The 19,234-nt window shown below is 40.7% G+C and overlaps 1 protein-coding gene and 1 long non-coding RNA gene across 5 annotated transcripts in view; both read left to right on the top strand.

Moving 5' to 3' along the window:
* The window catches only part of LOC148152114 (uncharacterized), a 96,611-nt gene extending 93,247 nt beyond the window's left edge, over nucleotides 1–3,364 (top strand). Inside the window, exon 3 of the long non-coding RNA XR_015757889.1 lies at nucleotides 3,041–3,364. This is a non-coding gene — a long non-coding RNA (uncharacterized LOC148152114). The remainder of the gene's footprint in view (nucleotides 1–3,040) is intronic.
* Nucleotides 3,365–10,190: 6,826 nt separating this feature from the next.
* Nucleotides 10,191–19,234, top strand: part of lcorl (ligand dependent nuclear receptor corepressor-like) — a 119,037-nt gene continuing 109,993 nt past the window's right edge. For 3 of the 4 annotated variants that reach the window (XM_043694096.2, XM_043694090.2, XM_087986795.1), the window contains exon 1: nucleotides 10,191–10,307. In XM_043694096.2, the coding sequence (XP_043550031.2) occupies nucleotides 10,211–10,307 (97 nt within the window). In that variant the 5' untranslated portion in view covers nucleotides 10,191–10,210. Of the gene's footprint in view, nucleotides 10,567–19,234 lie in introns of all 4 variants that reach the window. The other variant, XM_043694105.2, reaches the window with a different exon arrangement.

The following is a 19,234-nucleotide window of genomic DNA, read 5'->3' as shown; positions in this document are numbered from 1 at the left end:
TCTGCATCAAATATGGCTGATTGGTCTCTCTCCAACTCTACCATTCACCAGAGGCATGTTGGAAAGATTTGCATGATCAATTTGTTTGGTCTCATTATGAACTCCCTTTCCATTGCCTTCAAGTCTTGAATTTGAACCTGGAGCTGGTGGTTCAAAGGTAAAGACATGGTCCGCTCTGCCACAAGACCTCCAATTGCACATGCAGCAATATAAATGCAAATTAAGTTCTTAGCCTGAAGCTTTTGAAATCCATTCCAAAAAGTGGAGTGCAGCATGGCAGGTTTTCATCATGCTGGTTTTGTCAACTAGTAACGATGTCCTAAATCAGGGGTGGGGAATCTGCAGCCTTAAGGCCACGTGCGGCCTTCTAGGCCATTGTGTGTGGCCTTTTGAATAAATCCAAATTTTGCAGAACAAATCTTTTATTTTTTATTAATGTTTTTTTCGTTCTTTATTATTTTTATTTTAATCTTAAAATGAATGTATTTAAAATACCAGAGAGTAAAAGAAAATTCAACAAAATAATCCTCACAGACTGACCATCACAATTAAAAAATTGATAAGTCATAAGAGCTAAAACTGCAGACCTCCATGCTGCAACCAAATATTCAAATGCTTTCATACAAAAAGCAGTCACAACAAAGTCATTAAAAGGTTATGGTAGCCCTTCCTGAAGAAAGGCTTATGCCCGAAACGTCGATTCTCCTGTTCCCTGGATGCTGCCTGACCTGCTGCGCTTTTCCAGCAACACATTTTCAGCTCATTAAAAGGTTAGTTAACTTTAGAATTAACTTTTTTTAAAATTTTTTTAGTTAGTACATAGTAGTTAGATTTTTACAAAATAATGTGAATTTTGAAGAATATATAATTGAAGTTTCTTGGATGCGGCCTTATTAGATTACAACTAACATAATGCGGCCTTCCAACATGAAAAGGTTCCCCACCTCTGTCCTAAATTCTTTGGTATGGTCAGTCAAATATTTGTAGCTGACATCCTGCACCAACAAGGGAGCAACAAAGACTTTCAAGTAGCTGAGTGACAGGACATGGAGTAACTTTAGTGAACTGAGTATTAAAGTATTAGTGTACTGAGTATTAAAGGCCGTGATAACTTTACTTTATCAGGGAACATATCAGCAGCAGTCCTAATATGATTGTTCCCTTTAGATTTGGTTACCTTTATATTGGAAACTTCAGCTAGCCTCTTGGGGGTAAACTAGGTGGATTTCCCGAGCTAATTTGATCTTTGGGAAAAGTCTCAAAATGGTTTACCATGTTAGGACTGGGCCTAAGAGGCACCTACCATTCCTGCATCAGAACTTGTGCAGACTCCCACCCTTCACCTCTCCCTATTCAGCTGCCTTAATTAATGTACAATTCTGCCTCTTCCACAAATCAGACAGGAGTCAATGCAAGTTAATCACATCAATGTCAGAACTGTACAATAAAGCACTCAGGCCGAAGCATTGGTACAGCTGTTATATGTTATGGTTGCATCCACTAGTGTTATCTGATATGTCTTGGGTATATTCACTGCCATCAATCCTTCTTATTGTCATTAGTTTAAGTTACAGATACCAAGTGGAAAAGGATGCCTCTCTGGCAGAAGAGAGGCTTGGTTTTCATAAACGGAATATGTTTGTTATATAACGATTAACAGCTAGTCACATGACATTTGATCTGCATGATACACCATTATGAGGACACAGGCTAAGGAGTAAATACATGTTACCTTTTAGATACATGGAACTTAACTGAGAAGTTGATACACACACACATTCATATTGATATACACATGCATACACGGTAGAGTCATTGAGACATAGAGCTGTACAGCATAGAAGCAGACCCTTCGGTCCAACTTGTCCATGCTGACCGGATATCTGAAGTTAATCTGGTCCCATTGCCAGCATTTGGCCCATATCTCTCTAACCCCTTCCTATTCATATACCCATCCAGATGCCTTTTAATGCTGTAATTGTACCAGCCTCCACGACTTCCTCTGGCAGCTCATTCCATACATGCACCATCCTCTGCATGAAAAAGTTGCCCCTTAGTTCCCTTTCAAATCTTTCCCATCTCACCTTAAATCTATGCCCTCTATGTTTGGACTCCCCAACCCAAACTTAAATATACAGTAGTCTGCGATACAAACTTAAGAAAGGTCAGCCCTCAGCCTCCAAGTTCCAGGGAAAATAGCTCCTGCCTATTCAGCATCTCCCTATAGCTCAAACTCTCCAACTCTGGCAACATCCTTGTAAATCTTTTCTGAACCCTTTCAAATTTCACAACATCCTTCCCATAGCAGGGAGACCAGAACTGAATGCCATACTCCAAAGGTGGCCTAACCAACGTCCTGTACAACTGCAACATGACCTCACAACTCCTATACTCAATGCACTGACCAATAAAGGCATGCACACCAAACATCTTCTTCACTGTCCAGTCTACCTGCGACTCTACGCTCAAGGAACTGTGAACCTGTACTCCAAGGTTGCATTGTTCACTAACTTTCGCCGGGACCTTACCATTAAGTGTATAAGTCCTTCCCTGATTTGCCTTTCCAAAATGCCGCCCCTCACATTTATCTAAATTAACCTCCATCTGCCGCTCCTCAGCCCCTTGGCCCATCTGATCAAGATCCCATTGTTCACTTAGTTAACCTTCTTCACTGTCCATTACAACTCCAATTTTGGTGTCATCTGCAAATTTACTAATTATTCCTCCTATGTTCACATCTAAATTATTTCTATAAAAGATGAAAAGCACTGGACCCAGCACTGATCTTTGTGGCACACCACTGGTCACAGGTCTCCAATCTGAAAAGCAACCGTCTACCACCTGTCTCCTGCCTTCGAGCCAGTTCTGTATTCAAATGGCTAGTTCTCCCTGTATTCCACATGATCTAACCTCTAACCTGTTAGGTCCTCCTTGGAAGTGTCTTTAATGTTCTGATGGGAGGAACTTATCTCCTGAAGTCAGTTATTAACTGTCTTATGCAACAGCAGCAGCCATTATTGATGTTCTGTTTTCATTACAGGGCCAGGAACAAGACGGGGGATCTAGGAAATATACAACCTCCGACTAATTTTAAAGCTGACATACCAGAGGAAATGCAGTGCAACTAGGAAGAAGGAGTGTTGCTGAGGCACATTGATGCAATATCAGTAGGGACAAATATCTTTTTTAAAAGGCTGAAGTTTGAATTTGCTACATTCTCTTCTACTCTCGAGAAATGATTAACTTGGAGTAACAAGTGATGTGCCCTCAGAGGCTGGAAGAAGTGGGAGGGGATGTTGGATGTCATTTCCCACCAGACCTGTTTCTGACATAACAATAAATAAGGATAGATCAAATGTCAGCTCCAGTTTGAACAGAATTTTAAAATCACAGAGGAAGAACCAGTAACCAATTGTAATTTGATCCTGACCCGAAGTTCTTTCCTGTTTAGACCACCAAGTATAGGAGCAGAATTACATCTCATTTAAAATTATCCAATGTCAAAAGTGAACTTTCAATTACCTCTTTTAAATAAACCATTTCAGGTATTTCCACAAATTTAAAACAAATCCATTTGCCACAACGCTCACGTTCTCCAAGTGATATTAAATATAAGGTATCTTTGTATCAAAAGTAAGTGACTCTTTGCCAGTCATTCTCATTAAATAAAATGAAGTATACAAAGCATAATGTTATTTTCATCCACCTTTTTGAAATAAAAACTGCAAAAAACACATTTTGCACTCTATAAAGATAATCCTATTTTTTATAAATGGTGAAAAATCTGTTGAACAAGACTTCCAGTTATCTAATGCTGCAACTGTATCAATAATTCTATATCATTAACTTCTAACTCAACAACATTCACATTGTACAAGTTGAAATCTTTCTATTGTTATCCACCATTAAATGTTGAACTGTTAATTGAGCTGGAATACTGTTAAAAACGTCTGCATTTTCTTCTCTAAATGTAAAATATTCCTATTTATTTAATTATCTGTGTTATCTAGTGGACTTCCTTTGACTGAAGTATACTACTTCTCAGAAAATTGTGGAAAAATGGAACACATTGCAAGCTGATTTATTAATAACTGATTTGAAGTATACTTATGAAAACCAATTCAGTTTTGACCTAATAGGTTCTAAGTAAGTGATGGATGCGAAAGAGTAAAGGAATTTTTATTTAGAACGCCTACAGTGTGGAATTAGGCCATTCGTTCCAACAAATCCACACCGACCCTCCGAAGAGTAACCCACCCAGACCCTTACCCTATTATTCCACATTTACCCCTGACTAATGCACCTACTCTACACACCCCTGAACACTATGAACAATTTAGCATGGCCAATTCACCTAACCTGCACATCTTAGGACTGTGGGAGGAAACCAGTGCACCCGGACGAAACTCACACAGACACAAAGAACGTGCAATCTCCACACAGACAGATGCCTGAGGTTGGAATCAAACCCAGGTCCCTGGTACTGTGAGGCAGCAGTGTTAACCACTGAGCCACTGTGCCACCTGCGATCTGTGATACGACGAAACAGGAGAGATTAGTGCTTTCCCTCATTTCTTTCTTTGCATGTTGCATTTTTTCTATTTATACATTCAAATAGTTCACACCTAATCCAGGCACATTTTTGTTCTTTGGGTGGAGTCTGTTGGTGGAACCTTGCTTGATCTTTGGAGATGTGCCTGGAGACTTGCACTGCCAGTTTTCCGGAAGGTCTGATGAACCATAAGCCAATTAGGCAGCAGTGAGGCCATTGGCAGGCTTCCCTAGGAATCAAGATCCTGAGGGCAAAAGATATTCCAAATGAGAGCTGTTAGCCAATCAGAAGCCGATAGCTCTTGGGCTCAACAACACAATCAAGGAAGGCTAGTGGCTACTGCTGGAGCTACAGGCACCGGTGTCCCAGAATTAGGGAGTGACACAGCTGGGTTGTGTCGAGAGTCACCTTGTTTCTCTCATTCTGCTCCCTTCAGGATGAGAGAAACAAGGTGACCCTCAACCCAACTCAGCTGGGTCACTCCCTAATTCTGGGACACCGGTGCCTGTAGCACCAGCAGCAGCCACCAGCCTTCCTTGATGGTGTTGTTTGTTGAGCCCAAGAGCTATCGGCTTCTGAATGGCTAACAGCTCTCATTTGGAATATCTTTTGCCCTCAGGATTTTGATTCCTAGGGAAGACTGCCAATGGCCTCACTGCTGCCTAATTGGCTTATGGTTCATCAGGCCTTCCGGGCAAGACTTTCACCGTATCATAGATCATGGGCGGCACAGTGGTCTAGTGGTTAGCACTGCTGCCTCACAGCATCAGGTTGAGGCTGATAGTAGGTGGTTAGTAATTGTTCACTTAAAGGCCTCAAATGGCAGTGAGGTGGGAAAAGGGCCTTTCTTCCCAGAAATTAATTTTGTTGCAGGCGGAAGGCGTGGTTCAGGTATCCCACCATCCCACCTAACTACTTGCTCCTACCATCTTCAAGCTCAGCACCGAGAGTAAAACAGTCCACCATTTCTTTACTTGTCCCATCTCCATTCCCTTTGGCCTTGTAAGACTAACTTTTTCATCATTTAGTCTCTATCTTCTACTTTTATCACAGACCACCCTGCGCCCTTCTCCTGTGACACCTTGCTCAAAACTTATTACAGATCTAATTGTTCTCAGATCTGATAAAAGGTCATTGACCTGAAACATTTAGTGCTTCTTCATCCACACTTGCTGCCTGACTACTGAGTATTTCATAGGAACATACAAGCAGGAAACCTAATTTAAAGTTAACAGTGATTTTTGCAACATCATGACTGGAGTATCAACACAGATTTGTATAAAGTATATGAAGTATTTGAAGAAGTAACAAAGAGGATTGATGAGGGCAGAGCGTTAGATGTGATCTATATGGACTTCAGTAAGGCAATAGACAAGGTTCCCCATGGGAGACTGGTGAACAAGGTCAGATGTCATGCAATACAGGGAGAACTCGCCATTTGGATACAGAACTGGCTCAAAGGTAGAAGACAGAGGGTGGTGGTGAAGGGTTGTTTTTCAGACTGGAGGCCTGTGACTACTGGAGTGCCACAAGGATCGGTGCTGGGTCCACTACTTTTCATGATGTATATAAATGATTTGGATGTGAGCATAAGAGGTATCGTTAGTAAGTTTGCTGATGACACCAAAATTGGAGGTGTAGTAGACAGCAAAGAAGGTTACCTCAGATTACAATGGGATCTTGATCAGATGGGCCAATGGGCTACGAAGTGGCAGATGGAGTTTAACTTAGATAAATTTGAGATCCTGTATTTTGGGAAAGCAAATCTTAGCAGGACTTACACACTTAATGGTAAGGTTCTAGGGAGTGTTGCTGAACAAAGACAACTTGAAGTGCAGGTTCATTGTTCCTTGAAAGTGGAATCGCAGGTAGATAGGATAGTGAAGAAGGCATTTGGTATGCTTTTCTTTATTGGGCAGAGTATTGAGTACAGGAGTTGGGAGGTCATGTTGCGACTGTACAGGACATCGGTTAGGCCACTGTTGGAATATTGCACGCAATTCTGGTCTCCTTCCCATCGGAAGGATGTTGTGAAACTTGAAAGGATTCGGAAAAGATTTACAAGGATGTTGCCAGGCTTGGAGGATTTGAGCTAAAGGGAGAGATTGAATAGGCTGGGGCTGTTTTCCCTGGAGTATCAGAGGCTGAGGGATGACCTTATAGAGGTTTATAAAATCATGAGGGACATGGATAGGATAAATAGACAAGGTCTTTTCCCTGGGGTGGGAGAGTCCAGAACTAGAGGCCATAGGTTTAGGATGGGAGGGGAAAGATTTAAAAAAGACCTAAGGGGCAACTTTTTCACGCAGAGGGTGGTACGTGTATGGAATGAGCTGCCAGAGGAAGTGGTGGAGGCTGGTACAATTACAACATTTAAAAGGCATCTGTTTGGGTATATGAATAGGAAAGGTTTGGAGGGATATGGACAGGAGCTGGCAGGTGGGATTAGATTGAGCTGAGATATCTGATCAACATGGACAAGTTGGACTGAAGGGTCTGTTTCCATGCTGTACATCTCTATGACTCTATGATTCTATATGATTGACCTCTACAGAGTGAAATGGTAGGAACATACAAAATATAATATACGTCTGCACATTTTGTTCAGTGTCACAATAATATGCACTAAACCAAAAAAAAAGTTTCAAATAAATATAATTTATTTCTGGAAAATTATGTTTTATTCTATAACTTAAAGCATTATTCAACATAAGCAAAGGATAAATGCTGACTCTTCTTTCACAATTCAGAATTATGACAGTCTCGGGGACAAAGGACATTGGCTAAACCTACTAAAGTGGAGAAAAATATGACATACCGTATACAGCAATGATATTCTTGAACATAAGAAGGACCATCCACATATATCGCACAGCTCTAAAATAAACACTCACTGGAAATTAGACACATCACATCAGGCATGCCTGCCGTGCCCTATTTAATAGGAAGGTGAAGAATAAAGATTAAGAGTAACTAGAAGCAGTTATAAACCGCAAATAGTTTTTCCAATATGTATAAACACTAATTATGTTCCTCAAAATTGTTAATGGGCAATGTATAAGTCAATATTTCTATAACTGTCTGTGTCATCTTCTTTTGCATTTTATTTATCATTCTTTCTCTCTCCTTCTCAGTTTCTATATTGTTTGACATGTTTTAATTGTCCTTTCATGTAAACCCACATTGAATGCAAGTCCTAAAATTTTCAATGCTCTGATTTCCTTAGTACAAAAACCTCTTCTTTAGTACCACTGAATGTAGATGTGAAATACTAACCTATTGACCCAGGACCACAAACATGACTGAATACATTGTTAAATGCATTCCGTTAACATCAACTCAACACCTGTAGCGGAAAAAGCTCAAGCCTGAAAACTGCAGTCAGTAATCTTGGGTAAAATCAATTTAAGAAATGGAATAGTTTGATGCAGGCAGAAGGGGTAGTTCAGGTATCCCACCATCCCATATAACTGTATGTTCCTACATCTTCAAACTCAGCACCAACAAGAGCAAAAGAATCCACCATTTCTTTTCTTGTCCCATCTCCATTCCCTTTTGGTTTTTGCAGGAAGGAATATCATATTTTGTGTTATTAATAGGTAATAGTTAAAATTGCTTTCTCACATTCAATTGTTTTCGATCAAATCATAATTGTGTTTGATTCCAAAGACCTTAGAAAAAGAAATAGAAGAACATATTCAAAAATAAGGATGGGTTATCAAGCCAGAGTTTAAATTTCAAGGTTGTAAATGCTTGTTATTTATTTTCCTTTCTCTTTCAACTGTTTTTTTTCCACGATAAGATATCATCTTTGAATTTGCATCTGTGACAAACTCAGCAATAAGGCAAACATCTTGCTGTATTTTCTGGTAATGGTGTTATTCATCAAGATCATAACTAAAAACAAGAGCACTCTGTTTGATTTATTTTCAAAGATATTATTGTTCAACTGTTTCTTACTAGAGACATGAAAATGTTCCTTTGAAAACCAATCTTTTGATATACAGAAATGTAAAACAAAACTAAGGGTGAGCATTTTCTTTCTGATGCTATATTATTTTTTATCTACTTGATGGGGCACAAAAATTCAAGAAGAGGAATTGAAATGTTTGTGGCAAAGATTTGATACTCATACAAATGGAAATGTAAACTGAAATGTATATGTAGATTTAATATTTTTATGTATTTATATATTTTTTGAAATATATGCATTCTCTGGGACCATCATTTTACACAGTTGCAGTCAATTGTTTGTGTATGTGTCTTTGTTTGATGGTGGTCAAAATGGTCACCATTAAAGTATTAATCAAACCCACAATTAGATTCTTAAAAGTTCAATGAAGTCAATAAAACTGAAAGTTCAGTTGCTGGTGTTGCACTCTCCCTCTGTACGTACATATGTTCGTAAACAAAAAGTGAAAAATTGTAAACACTATAAATCGAAAACAAAAGCAGAATGCTTTGATAATAAACAATAGGTCAAGTCAGCACCTGAGGAGAAAATACACTTCTTGAGGTTTTGGGTGAACATTATTCAGTCGACTGTGATCAATTTATCGCTAATGTAAATGCACTTTGCAGGCAGATACGCTGGTGTGAGGTGAAAAACGAAAGTGGGCAGTCATATTGTTTCAGGAGAATCTGCCTCTATTGTCGGGATTTGATATTCGAAATAGTCTTTTGTTACAAGTGTGGCCATTGACAACTGACAGTGTTTTCATAGCTGCTACGTCATTGTGAGATCTGAAAAGCGCCTGCTTTGTATTTTTCCCGTCCTTAATTATGTCATTTTGTTTTGTTGTCTCATAATGTTTAATCACGTTGAAGAAATATAGCTTTTTTTTGCCTCCAGTAAAACACGATATTAGATTTCCAATCATGAGACTGATTACAACTTTATTAGCCTGGAGTAATCCTGTGCCTCTCGTTCACGGCAATAAAATTATTTAATGCTGCTCAGATTGTGATCTCGTAGAATTTATTTCATATCTGTAATAATGACACATTGCTTGACAACAAGACTAAGATAAATTTCTACGGCAATAGCGCGATGATGCTGTTTCAACAATTACTCGTTTATTTACGATACAAAGTGCCCCATGCAACATTTACAAGGAAAGCTGTATTCGAACTTGGTGGATGAGTGGAACGGGCCAGTCTCTCTTTGCATCTTGTACCAGATTTAAAAGTAGAGATTAAGTCACCTAATCCATTCGTTCGACTTGTTAAACACTCTTCAAATGTAAAGGAGCGGAACTGAAATTGAGGTGAAAGGTTGGTGCTCATATTTCAGACAAGCGACCAAACTTCACGTAAAGAGGGGTTTAAAAAATAGTATACGACGAACCACTTTGCCTTTTGCAAATAAAAGTACGTTAACGCGGCGATTAAATGCTTTGAAATGAGTACGAACGCAAAAGGATTGCAAAGTAGAGAGTGCAAGGCAGCTCCTTTGTCCGTGCCCCACAACCCCAACTCGGGTGCCGCCTCCCCCCTTTCTCCACTCCCCGGTGAGAGTGAGCGGAGGACGCTGCAACAGCCCAGTGTGCAGCCTCGCGCCGCCCCAGGCAGTGACAGCCGTCAATCACGGCGCACGCACGGCGTGCGATGTAAATAGGGCGCGGTGACGTCAGACGCACACACCCGGGCTAGGGCAGAATGGCGAGTCAGTGCGGTAGCCCTAGATGTACGGCGGAGAGAAGAGGTTTTCGGCGGGAACTGGATTCGTGGCGGTACAAACTCATACACTGTGTAGGTAAGGACGGCCTCTCCGCCCCCAGGAGCCGCCCGTAGCGCTCGTGCCGTGGCTCGGTGCCACTTGGGCGAGTCGGCGACTGCCAGCACCGTCCCCGCGAATTGGCCCTGAAGTTGCTCCTCCGGAGGTCCCTGGCTCCATTTTCTTTTGTCTTGACTCCGAGAACCTTCTCTCGCCGTTCCGGCGGCTGTCCCGCAGCACCCTCCCGTACGCCCCTCCGCTCCGCGGGACGGCGGCTTGCTCAGCTTTCTCCAGTTAGGTCCGTCTCTCAAACGTTACGTGTCGTCTTATTTGTGTAATATAAACGCGCACACGAGGTGAAAAAGCGGCTGGATTGTCGGATTTTGATTTTGTTTGTTGTTGTTGTTGTTGTGGTGCAGTTTGGGCGCGAGCGGAGCGGCTCGGTTTTTTTAAATCCGCTGAGTGGGGGGGGAAGGGAGGAAATTTGTGAAAAGTGACGGTTGGTGGCGTGGCGGTTACATGAGGAAGTTTGGGTTGTGAGTTGGCTGCCATGGTGATCCCGGTGGAGGGGTTTGGAGCCTCTGTCCATCTCCATCTCTGTGTGTGGGAGTGGCGGCGGCGGCGGAGATTAACGGCCGCGGAGGAACAAACAAAAAGGCTCACGTGACTCCCCCCCCCCGCCCCCTCCGCACGAGAGTGACCCAGCTCCGACTTCCGCTTCACAGCCCGCTGCCCCTGGGGCTCACTCCACAACATTGACAGGACCATCCCCCTTTTCTTGTCACCTCTTCCTCCCCCCACAACGGGGATGGGGAGGTTGTGCAGCACTGCCGCGTCTTCCCGGCCAACTAATTAAACTTTGTTTTTCCTTGGCAAACTTTTTTCTCCTTCTCTCTTTCTTCCCCCCCCCCCCCCCCCCCTTTCTTACTGTTGTCCCCGAGTTTCCTCATTCGTGCAGACAGCTGTGTGTTTTTTCCCATCTGAGATGCGAGAGAGGTGTATCTCTCTGCACTCTGTGCCTGACGGTGTTTTCTCCACGAAGCAGCGACGGCCCTCAGCTCCCCGGAACGTAGAGAGGCCGCTACATCTGCACAGCCATTTCGCTACGCACCTTTTTGGCTCTTGATTTTTATCACATCGAGTCGCGTCAGTAGGCTTTGTGGTGAGGGTTCTTTCTATTGAAACCTTTGTCACTTGAATCACTCTGGCATCCAGTGTCATCTCTTTCATTTCTATTAACTGCTTTTGTCCAAGGAAAGCTTGGCGGTTGATTGTGTATGCCAGATCCGTTATCACATTTTGTAACGTTTATTTCGGGATGATGAGAATCCAAAATCCGCCCCTATAATTGAATGCAAAATCTACACGTACCTAATGCTTGATGTCTAATTTTAAATGCCTCAGTTGAGTAACATCCCTCAAACTTAGCTTTTAGAATTGTACCCATGTGAGTAGGAACACTGCTGAAGGTAATCCAGCGAAAATGCACACTACCAGAGCCAGTCTGTTGGGCAGCTGGGATCATTACATTACTCATTTCTGATCTTTGACCAGCGGATTACTTTGAACTGGGTTGGAAGAATCTTAGCTCCACTGCAAAACCTATCAACTAATAAGAGTTGCTGTTGAATGTAACCAGTAATGCAGATTTGTACTGGCTCAGATTTGGATTTCTAAACCTGGTGTGGGAGAGGTGGATTGGAGAGTAGGGGAGTAAATCATTTCCAGTGAAGGGATCTTAGTTTGTTTATCAGTAGTATTTTAGTTGCCTCTGTATCTTCCTGAATTTTTTTTTTCTCATTTAGAATACCTTATAGATGCTGGGAACTCCTAACATATGACACAACCAAGTGATATATTGTTAATGAGATGTTCCTTGATAGCATTCTGCTAACTTTGGCATTGGCACAGATTTTGTGGATCTGGTTGACTTTTAACTTCCTCAGGGAAGCATGCTGGGCTTTAAGTGCACATATCTAGAGGACACATTCTGCAGCAGTTTATTTATTTGTGATAACTTGCAGCCACTGTTAGCTTTACCTAATTGTTCTGAGTGACTCTTTGCTTCCTTTGACTTTGTGTGTGTTTAAGCTGTGTTAAGTGTCATCAGTGCAACTGCAAAGTTAAGTGCTTATTGCTGTTTGTGTTCAGTCATCACTATTCTCCTGGGATGAATATTTGAATTATCCACACCATCATTCCCCTGTTTTCTTGAATTTTCAGCAGTACCATAATTTACCATTCCATGCATATCATCTGTAATTATTCATTTTGGGCATGCTTCCCCTCATCTGTGATTGCTTCCCTTCTTAGTACCCTCCAGAAATGAAGCAACTTAAGTTGGCACATCTACCTTTTTTGAGGTTATCCCACCTGACACTACCTAAATTGCAATTCCTCCAGATCCTAACGTGATTTTGTCATCCATTTACTGTTAAAACACATTGTTCGGTCAATTTTTAAGTATTTTGCTGTGGCTTACTCATAACAGTACCTTATGGTTGAAGACTGTCAGATTACAAGCATTTGCCAAAGATAAGTTTTTACGCTGTGATTATCAATTCATTTATGGGGTGTAGGTATTGCTGGTTGGTCTGGTAATTACTGCATAACCCTAAGGGGCGTAAGCCAGTGATATTGAATAAATGAAAATTTATTTTCCCGTCAGAGTTGAACATCACTGGGGATGGGGAACTTGCAAATGGTGGTGTTCTCTTATCTGCTGACTTGTACTTGATTTGGAGATGCTAGTGTTGTACGCCAAGCACATGATGAAGGAGCAGTGCTCCGAAAGCTAGTGCTTCCAAATAAACCTGTTGGACTCTAACCTAGTGTTGTGCGATTTTAGACTTGTACTTGATTTTGGTATTGGTCATGCATTTGGAAGGTGCTATCTTGGGAGCATAGATGTAGTTTTGCAGTGTGCCTTGTAGGTGGTCCATATTGCTACTACTGAGCATAATGCAGAGAAAGTGAATGATTGTGGACATGGTGCCAATTAAGCAGGCTGTTTTCCCTATTTGATTTCAAGCAACTTGTAGTGTTAGAACTGCATTCAGCCATGGGGAATAGTTCATCATACTGCTGACGTGTGTTGTAGGTGGCTGATAGGCTTTAGGATTCAGAAGATGAGTTACCTGCTGCAAGATTACTCTGGTCTGATCTGTTCTTGTAGCCTCATGATTTATATGACTAGTTCAGTTTCTGATCAATGGCAATGTCTAGAATGTTGATAGTGGAGGATTTGGTGATGGTAATGCAGTTGAATGTTATGGGATGATTTAGTTTCTGTTTGTTCAACACTTTTCTGGGAGAATAATACTTGTCAGTCCAGGTATTGCTGCAGTTCGACATATTCTTTTTCAGTTTTGAGGTGTTTGCAAATGGTGCTGAACATCCAAATTTTAATCTTATGAAGTATGGAATGTCATTGAAGCACGTGAAGATGGTTGGGCCAAGGACAGTAATCTGGGGAACCCCTGCAAGGATGTCCTGGAACTGAGTTGTTCTCAAACAACCTCAGTTATTTTCCTTTGTCTCCGGCCAGCAATGAATTTTCCCTGATTCTTATTGGCTTGAATTTTGCGAGAGCATCATTCGAAGTCAAACGCCGTTAATCTCAGCTCTGAAAATCGGAATTTTTTAGTACATGTTTGAGCAAGGCTTTAATGAGGACAGGAGCTGAAGGGGTCATCTGGAATGCAAAGTAACATCAGTGAGCAAGTTGTTGCAAAGCAACTGTTGCGTGATAATATTGGTAGTATCTTTCCTGTTGATTGAGAGTAGACATGATGGGTGGTAATTTGCTGGTTTAAATTTGTCATGCTTAATTGTGTACAGGAAGTAGCTGTCAATTTTCCATATTGTCAAGTAGATGCTAGTTTATAGCTGTATGCACATAGTTTGGCTGGGGCACGTCTTCAGCACTATTGCAGGTTTCTTGTCAGGACCCATAACCTTTGCATTATTCAGTGCCCTATCCATTTCTTGAAATATGGTTGAGTGAATTGAAATTTTTAGGAGGCTGACATTTATAATCCTGGAATTAACAGTGATACCTTTTGAATGTCACAGGAGGATAATTAAACTTTTTTTGGCAGTGGTCATTGTTTGCCTGCATGATGTGCACTTGCCATCTATAAAGTCAAGTGAGAAATTGCAAATGGGAATGAGGACTTGTTAGGGCCCATAGCCTTCAGTATATTAATACTTTCAATAATTTCTTGGTAGTCAGTGAAAATAATCACATAGGCTGAAGACTTGTGGTTGCAAGGACTTCAGGAAGGGACTGAGGTATATCAGACTTGGCTGTTCTGGCTGAAGATTGCTGTGAATGTTTTTAGCCTTGTCTTGTACTCGCATGATGGCCTCTGCCATCACTCTGAGAATGGGGATGCCTTCTGTTTAATCACCCTCAACCTTTTCATGATTGCATGTAGTATGAATGCAAAACTTTGGTTCTGTTAGTAGTAGGATTACCTAGCACAGGGGTGGGGAACCTGCGGCCTTCTAGGTCATTGTGTGTGGCCTTTGAATGAATCCAAATTTTGCGGAACAAATCTTTTATTTTATCCTTTTTATTTTTTCATCCTTTATTTTTATTTTATTCTTAATGTATTTAAAATACCGGAGAGTTAGCTTTAGAATTAACATTTTTTGGTTTTTTTAATTAGTACATAGTAGTTAGATTTTTACAAAATAATGTGAATTTTGAAGAATATATAATTGAAGTTTCTTGGATGTGGCCTTATTAGATTACAACTAACATAATGCGGCCTTCCAACATGAAAAGGTTCCCCACCTCTGACCTAGCGCATGCTATGATGTGCTGTTTCCACTGTTTAGCTTCCATGAAGTTCTGTGCTATAACTTAATCAGATTTGACACTTCATTTAAACTATATCTGGTGTTAATTCTGGTATGCTCTTCTGCATTGAAGCAGGACTAGTTGCCTGACATTGGTGCTTAAGCAGGAATATGCCAAACCATGAGGCTAGATCAGGGCTGCCTACAAACCATAGGCCAGATATCACAATGGAGCTGTGACTGACTGCTGGTGACTGTTTTTCTTTTAAAAAGGAGCCTGTGAAAATGTATGTATTATGCCTTGTTTAAAAGAATGTTGCACTTTAAACAGATGTCACCATTCTGAACCCATGCCTCTTTTATGCAGGAGACGGTCCCAGCCCTCCTCGCCACTGAAGCTACCTATTTGGGGTTACACCAAATTTGAGGAATTCAGTGCGTCACACCAGTAGAAGTTTAGAAAATGTTTGTTGTGGTAGAATGCAATCATGCTAGTGATGGCCTGTACTAAGTTGTAATATATATACAATTTTAACTTGGTGATAATAACAGGCAAAAGTGAGGACTGCAGATGCTGGAGGCCAGAGTTGAAAAGCGTGGTGCTGGAAAAGCACAGCAAGTCAGGCAGCATCCAAGGAGCAGGAGAATCATTCCTGATGAAGGGCTTATGCCTGAAAAGTCAATTCTCCTGCTCGGATGCTGCCTGACCTGCTGTGCTTTTGCAGCGCCATACTTTTTGATGATTGTGATAACAACACAAATTACTGGACAGTATCCTCTATTTCAAAATGGGAATTTGTCCCCAAAAAGACTGTGGTTAATCTTTAACTTTCCGTGACACCACAATCCTCTGGAATGTCTGAGTTCTGGTTTCTTGATTCCTGATTTTTAATCTTTGACCATTGGCAACCTTGCATTCAACTGTCTTGGCCTATACAGTAGAATTCTCTCCTTAATCCCTACCCGTCTACATGTGAGAGTTCTACTTCCTACCAAGACTGTCGCTAAAGTGGGTAGCTGTGTGTTTATGTTTGCTTTATGGCATTGTTGTTAATTGGAAATGGTAATGAAATTTAGGATATAGGTAACACTGTTAAGTGACTAATCCGGAAACTATGTTATGCGTTGTTCTCAGCTGTTGGTCTGGAGGACATTGAAGGGTTATGCCTTTCTTTTCTGAGGCTGGTGCGTAGGTACAAACTAGGTAACTGGTTCGATATCAAACCATTACAAAGAATAAGAATAAATTCTCCAACTTGCTGGACTGTTTGGGAGTGGTTTAGAGTTACCAGAATGTTGTGGACCTGAAGCTACATATAGACCTCCTCAAAAGGATGTTTGCAGCCAATTTGAGTTTTCACAGCAATCTGCGATTTTTAATTGTTGCTTACTGTGGCTATTCATAATAACAAACTCATGTAGTTTAAGTTAGCCTTTATACCCCCAGATTACTAGTTCACCACATAACCCCTGTACTATCATACTGACTGAAGTGCAGCAATTGGGTAAAACCTATAATGGTAGCTTTTTTGATTAACAAAGGTCTCGAGGACTATTGAACCAGTACATGTAAATTAAGATATCAATTAGCCAAGATTTAGTCTTTAATGATAGGACCACATGAATAGGCTACTGTTGTTCTTGTATTGCTATAGATACAACATCACTTGTTTTTGTGGCATCATTTTTAAAAACTATTATAATTTTGTGATTTTGAGGTGCCGGTGTTGGGCTGGGTTGTACAAAGTTAAAAATCTATCAACACCAGATTATAGTCCATCAGATGCTTCCAAATAAACCTGTTGGACTATGACCTGGTGTGATTTATTTTTTACATTATAATTTTAAATTCTGAGCCATGTCTCCTGCATGAGACTGGAACAGGAGCTCATACCACTGACTTCCATCAACATGCACCTTGAATAGGAAGTTGGCCTGCATTTCAATATTAGGCATTTATAAAGTGCCACAGAGTTTTTTTTTATTGGAATGACCAGGGAGGTCGCAAATGGGGTGGCCAAGTGTTGGGAGTGGAGCATAGTGAAAATTGTGACCCCGAATTGATTCAGAATCATTGGTTCATTTAAAATGAGCCCTTTTAGTTTAATTGTTTAATGCAAGCAGTTACCTGTGGTGTCACTAGCACTAATGTTATAGACATTGCAATTCCAAGGTGAGTGCACCCTCTGCAGTTGCAGTGGCAAAGGTGACCATTGCAAGATAGCTGATTTCAAGACCTTCCCACTTCTGTCTACCCTGCCAAACCCTTGAAAAATTTGTATGTTTCAGTAGCATATCATTTTATTTAAATTTCCAGAGGAATGTATTCCCAATTTATTTATCTCGTGTTATAGGGCATCTTTCACCTTATACCAGGTGAAAATTTTATATGTATCTCAAAGTCTATGTTCATAATGTAGAAATCTATAGCTAAATCTTCAACACACTCAGCAGCAGAGCGTCCACGAACCTTTGGGGCGGAGAAGTCCAAAGATTCACAACCCTGTTAAGTAAAGAAATTCCTTCTCATCTCAGTTTTAAAAGAGCTGCCCCTTATTCTGAAACTCTGTTCCCTGGTTGTGGACCCTGTAGCCAGGGGAAACATTTTCTGCATCTATTGTGCTAAACCCTATGAATCGGATCACCTTTCGTTCTTCTGATTTCTAAAGAATATGAACGTAGTCTATTGAATCCTTACTCGTATTTTCCTTGTTTTCTGTATTTCAAGAATTTGGTGAATTTTCAGTGCACACTTTGATAGTGATATCTTTTGATGGGTAGGGGAACTGCACACTTCTCTAGTTGTGGTTTCAACAAGCTCTTTGCAATTGTAATAAAACCTCTTTACTTCTATACTCAAATGTTTTTGTTTAAAAAAAGTCAGGAATGTATTTTAAGAATGCATCTAAGGTATCCTAAATCTGTATGTATCTAGTTTGACAAAAGGAAGGAAAAAAACATTGCTTTTCTTTGCTAATCAAGAGGCAGATAACTAATTAACATGAAAATAATAGAAAGATATGTCTATAAGATGCAAATCGAAGATTGATCAAAGAAAATGGCTGACTGCAAAGAGACAGCCTTCAGCACGAAAAGTTGAAATCCTGCTCAATTTAACTAGGCAGAGAAGTTGACTAATGCTTCAGTTCAAACATGAAGTCCATTAAGTAGAAATTTCTTAAATCAGTACATTAGTGCACCATTCTGTGGCTGTAGGTTAAAATTAAGAATAAAAAGGAAGTGTGCAGTATCACAGAGTGGGATTTACCATGACGGCTGATATGGGAGTGATATAACATTCATAACTTCCCTACAGTGTGGAAGCAGGTGACTCGGCCCAAATACTCCACATTGAGTCTCTGACCCAGCCTCACCCTATCTCTGTAATCCCACATCTACCATGGTGAATCCACAATTTTTAAGAAGAAAAATCATGGAGCAGAATCGTTCAGTTAGTATTACTCAATTGCCAAAAACAAAGAACGTTGGATGCTGCAAATCTGAAACAAAAACAAATTTCAGGAAACCTTAGCAAGTCTGGCAGCATCTGTGGAGCGAAAGGAGAATCAACATTTAGAGTCCACTAACCCTCAGGTTTTCACATGACAACTCCTGGCTAGTGGCAATATGCCCTGCCTGTTTCCCATGGTATCTTAAGTAAAAATCCCTACTTAAACTTCCAGGAAGTGCAAGTTGATTTTGTATGACCTCTCCAGACTTGACCCTTGGAGTTCAAGTATTGGTCTGTCAAACCACATACTCCAAGGGCAGTTTACCCTTGTAAGGTGTGCGATCCAGAATTGTCCATAGTACATCAACAATAGTCTGTTGTATGCTCTGTAGTTGAAACAACTTTTACTCTCAAGTATAAAGTGAAAAGTCATATGGCACCAGGTCATAATCCAATAGATTTATTTGAAATCACAAGCTTTCAGGCATTGTTCTTTCATCTGATGAAGTGAAGAGTGGCATGCAGGTACAGCATTTATAGAATCCCTAGAGTGCAAAAGCACGCAATTCAACCCAACAAGTCCACACCGACCCTACGAAGGGTATTCCACCCAGACCCATTCCCCTACCCGATTACTCTACATTTACCCTGACTAATGCTCCTAATCTGTACATCCCTGAACACTATAGGCAATTTAGAATGGCCAATT

Source organism: Chiloscyllium plagiosum, unplaced genomic scaffold, assembly GCF_037043375.1.
Source record: "Chiloscyllium plagiosum isolate Xiang-an unplaced genomic scaffold, Cpla_swu_hap1 HiC_scaffold_1, whole genome shotgun sequence".
Classification (NCBI taxonomy): domain Eukaryota; kingdom Metazoa; phylum Chordata; class Chondrichthyes; order Orectolobiformes; family Hemiscylliidae; genus Chiloscyllium; species Chiloscyllium plagiosum.
Note: the sequence above shows the minus strand (reverse complement) of the source record. Positions and strands in the feature narration are given on the sequence as shown.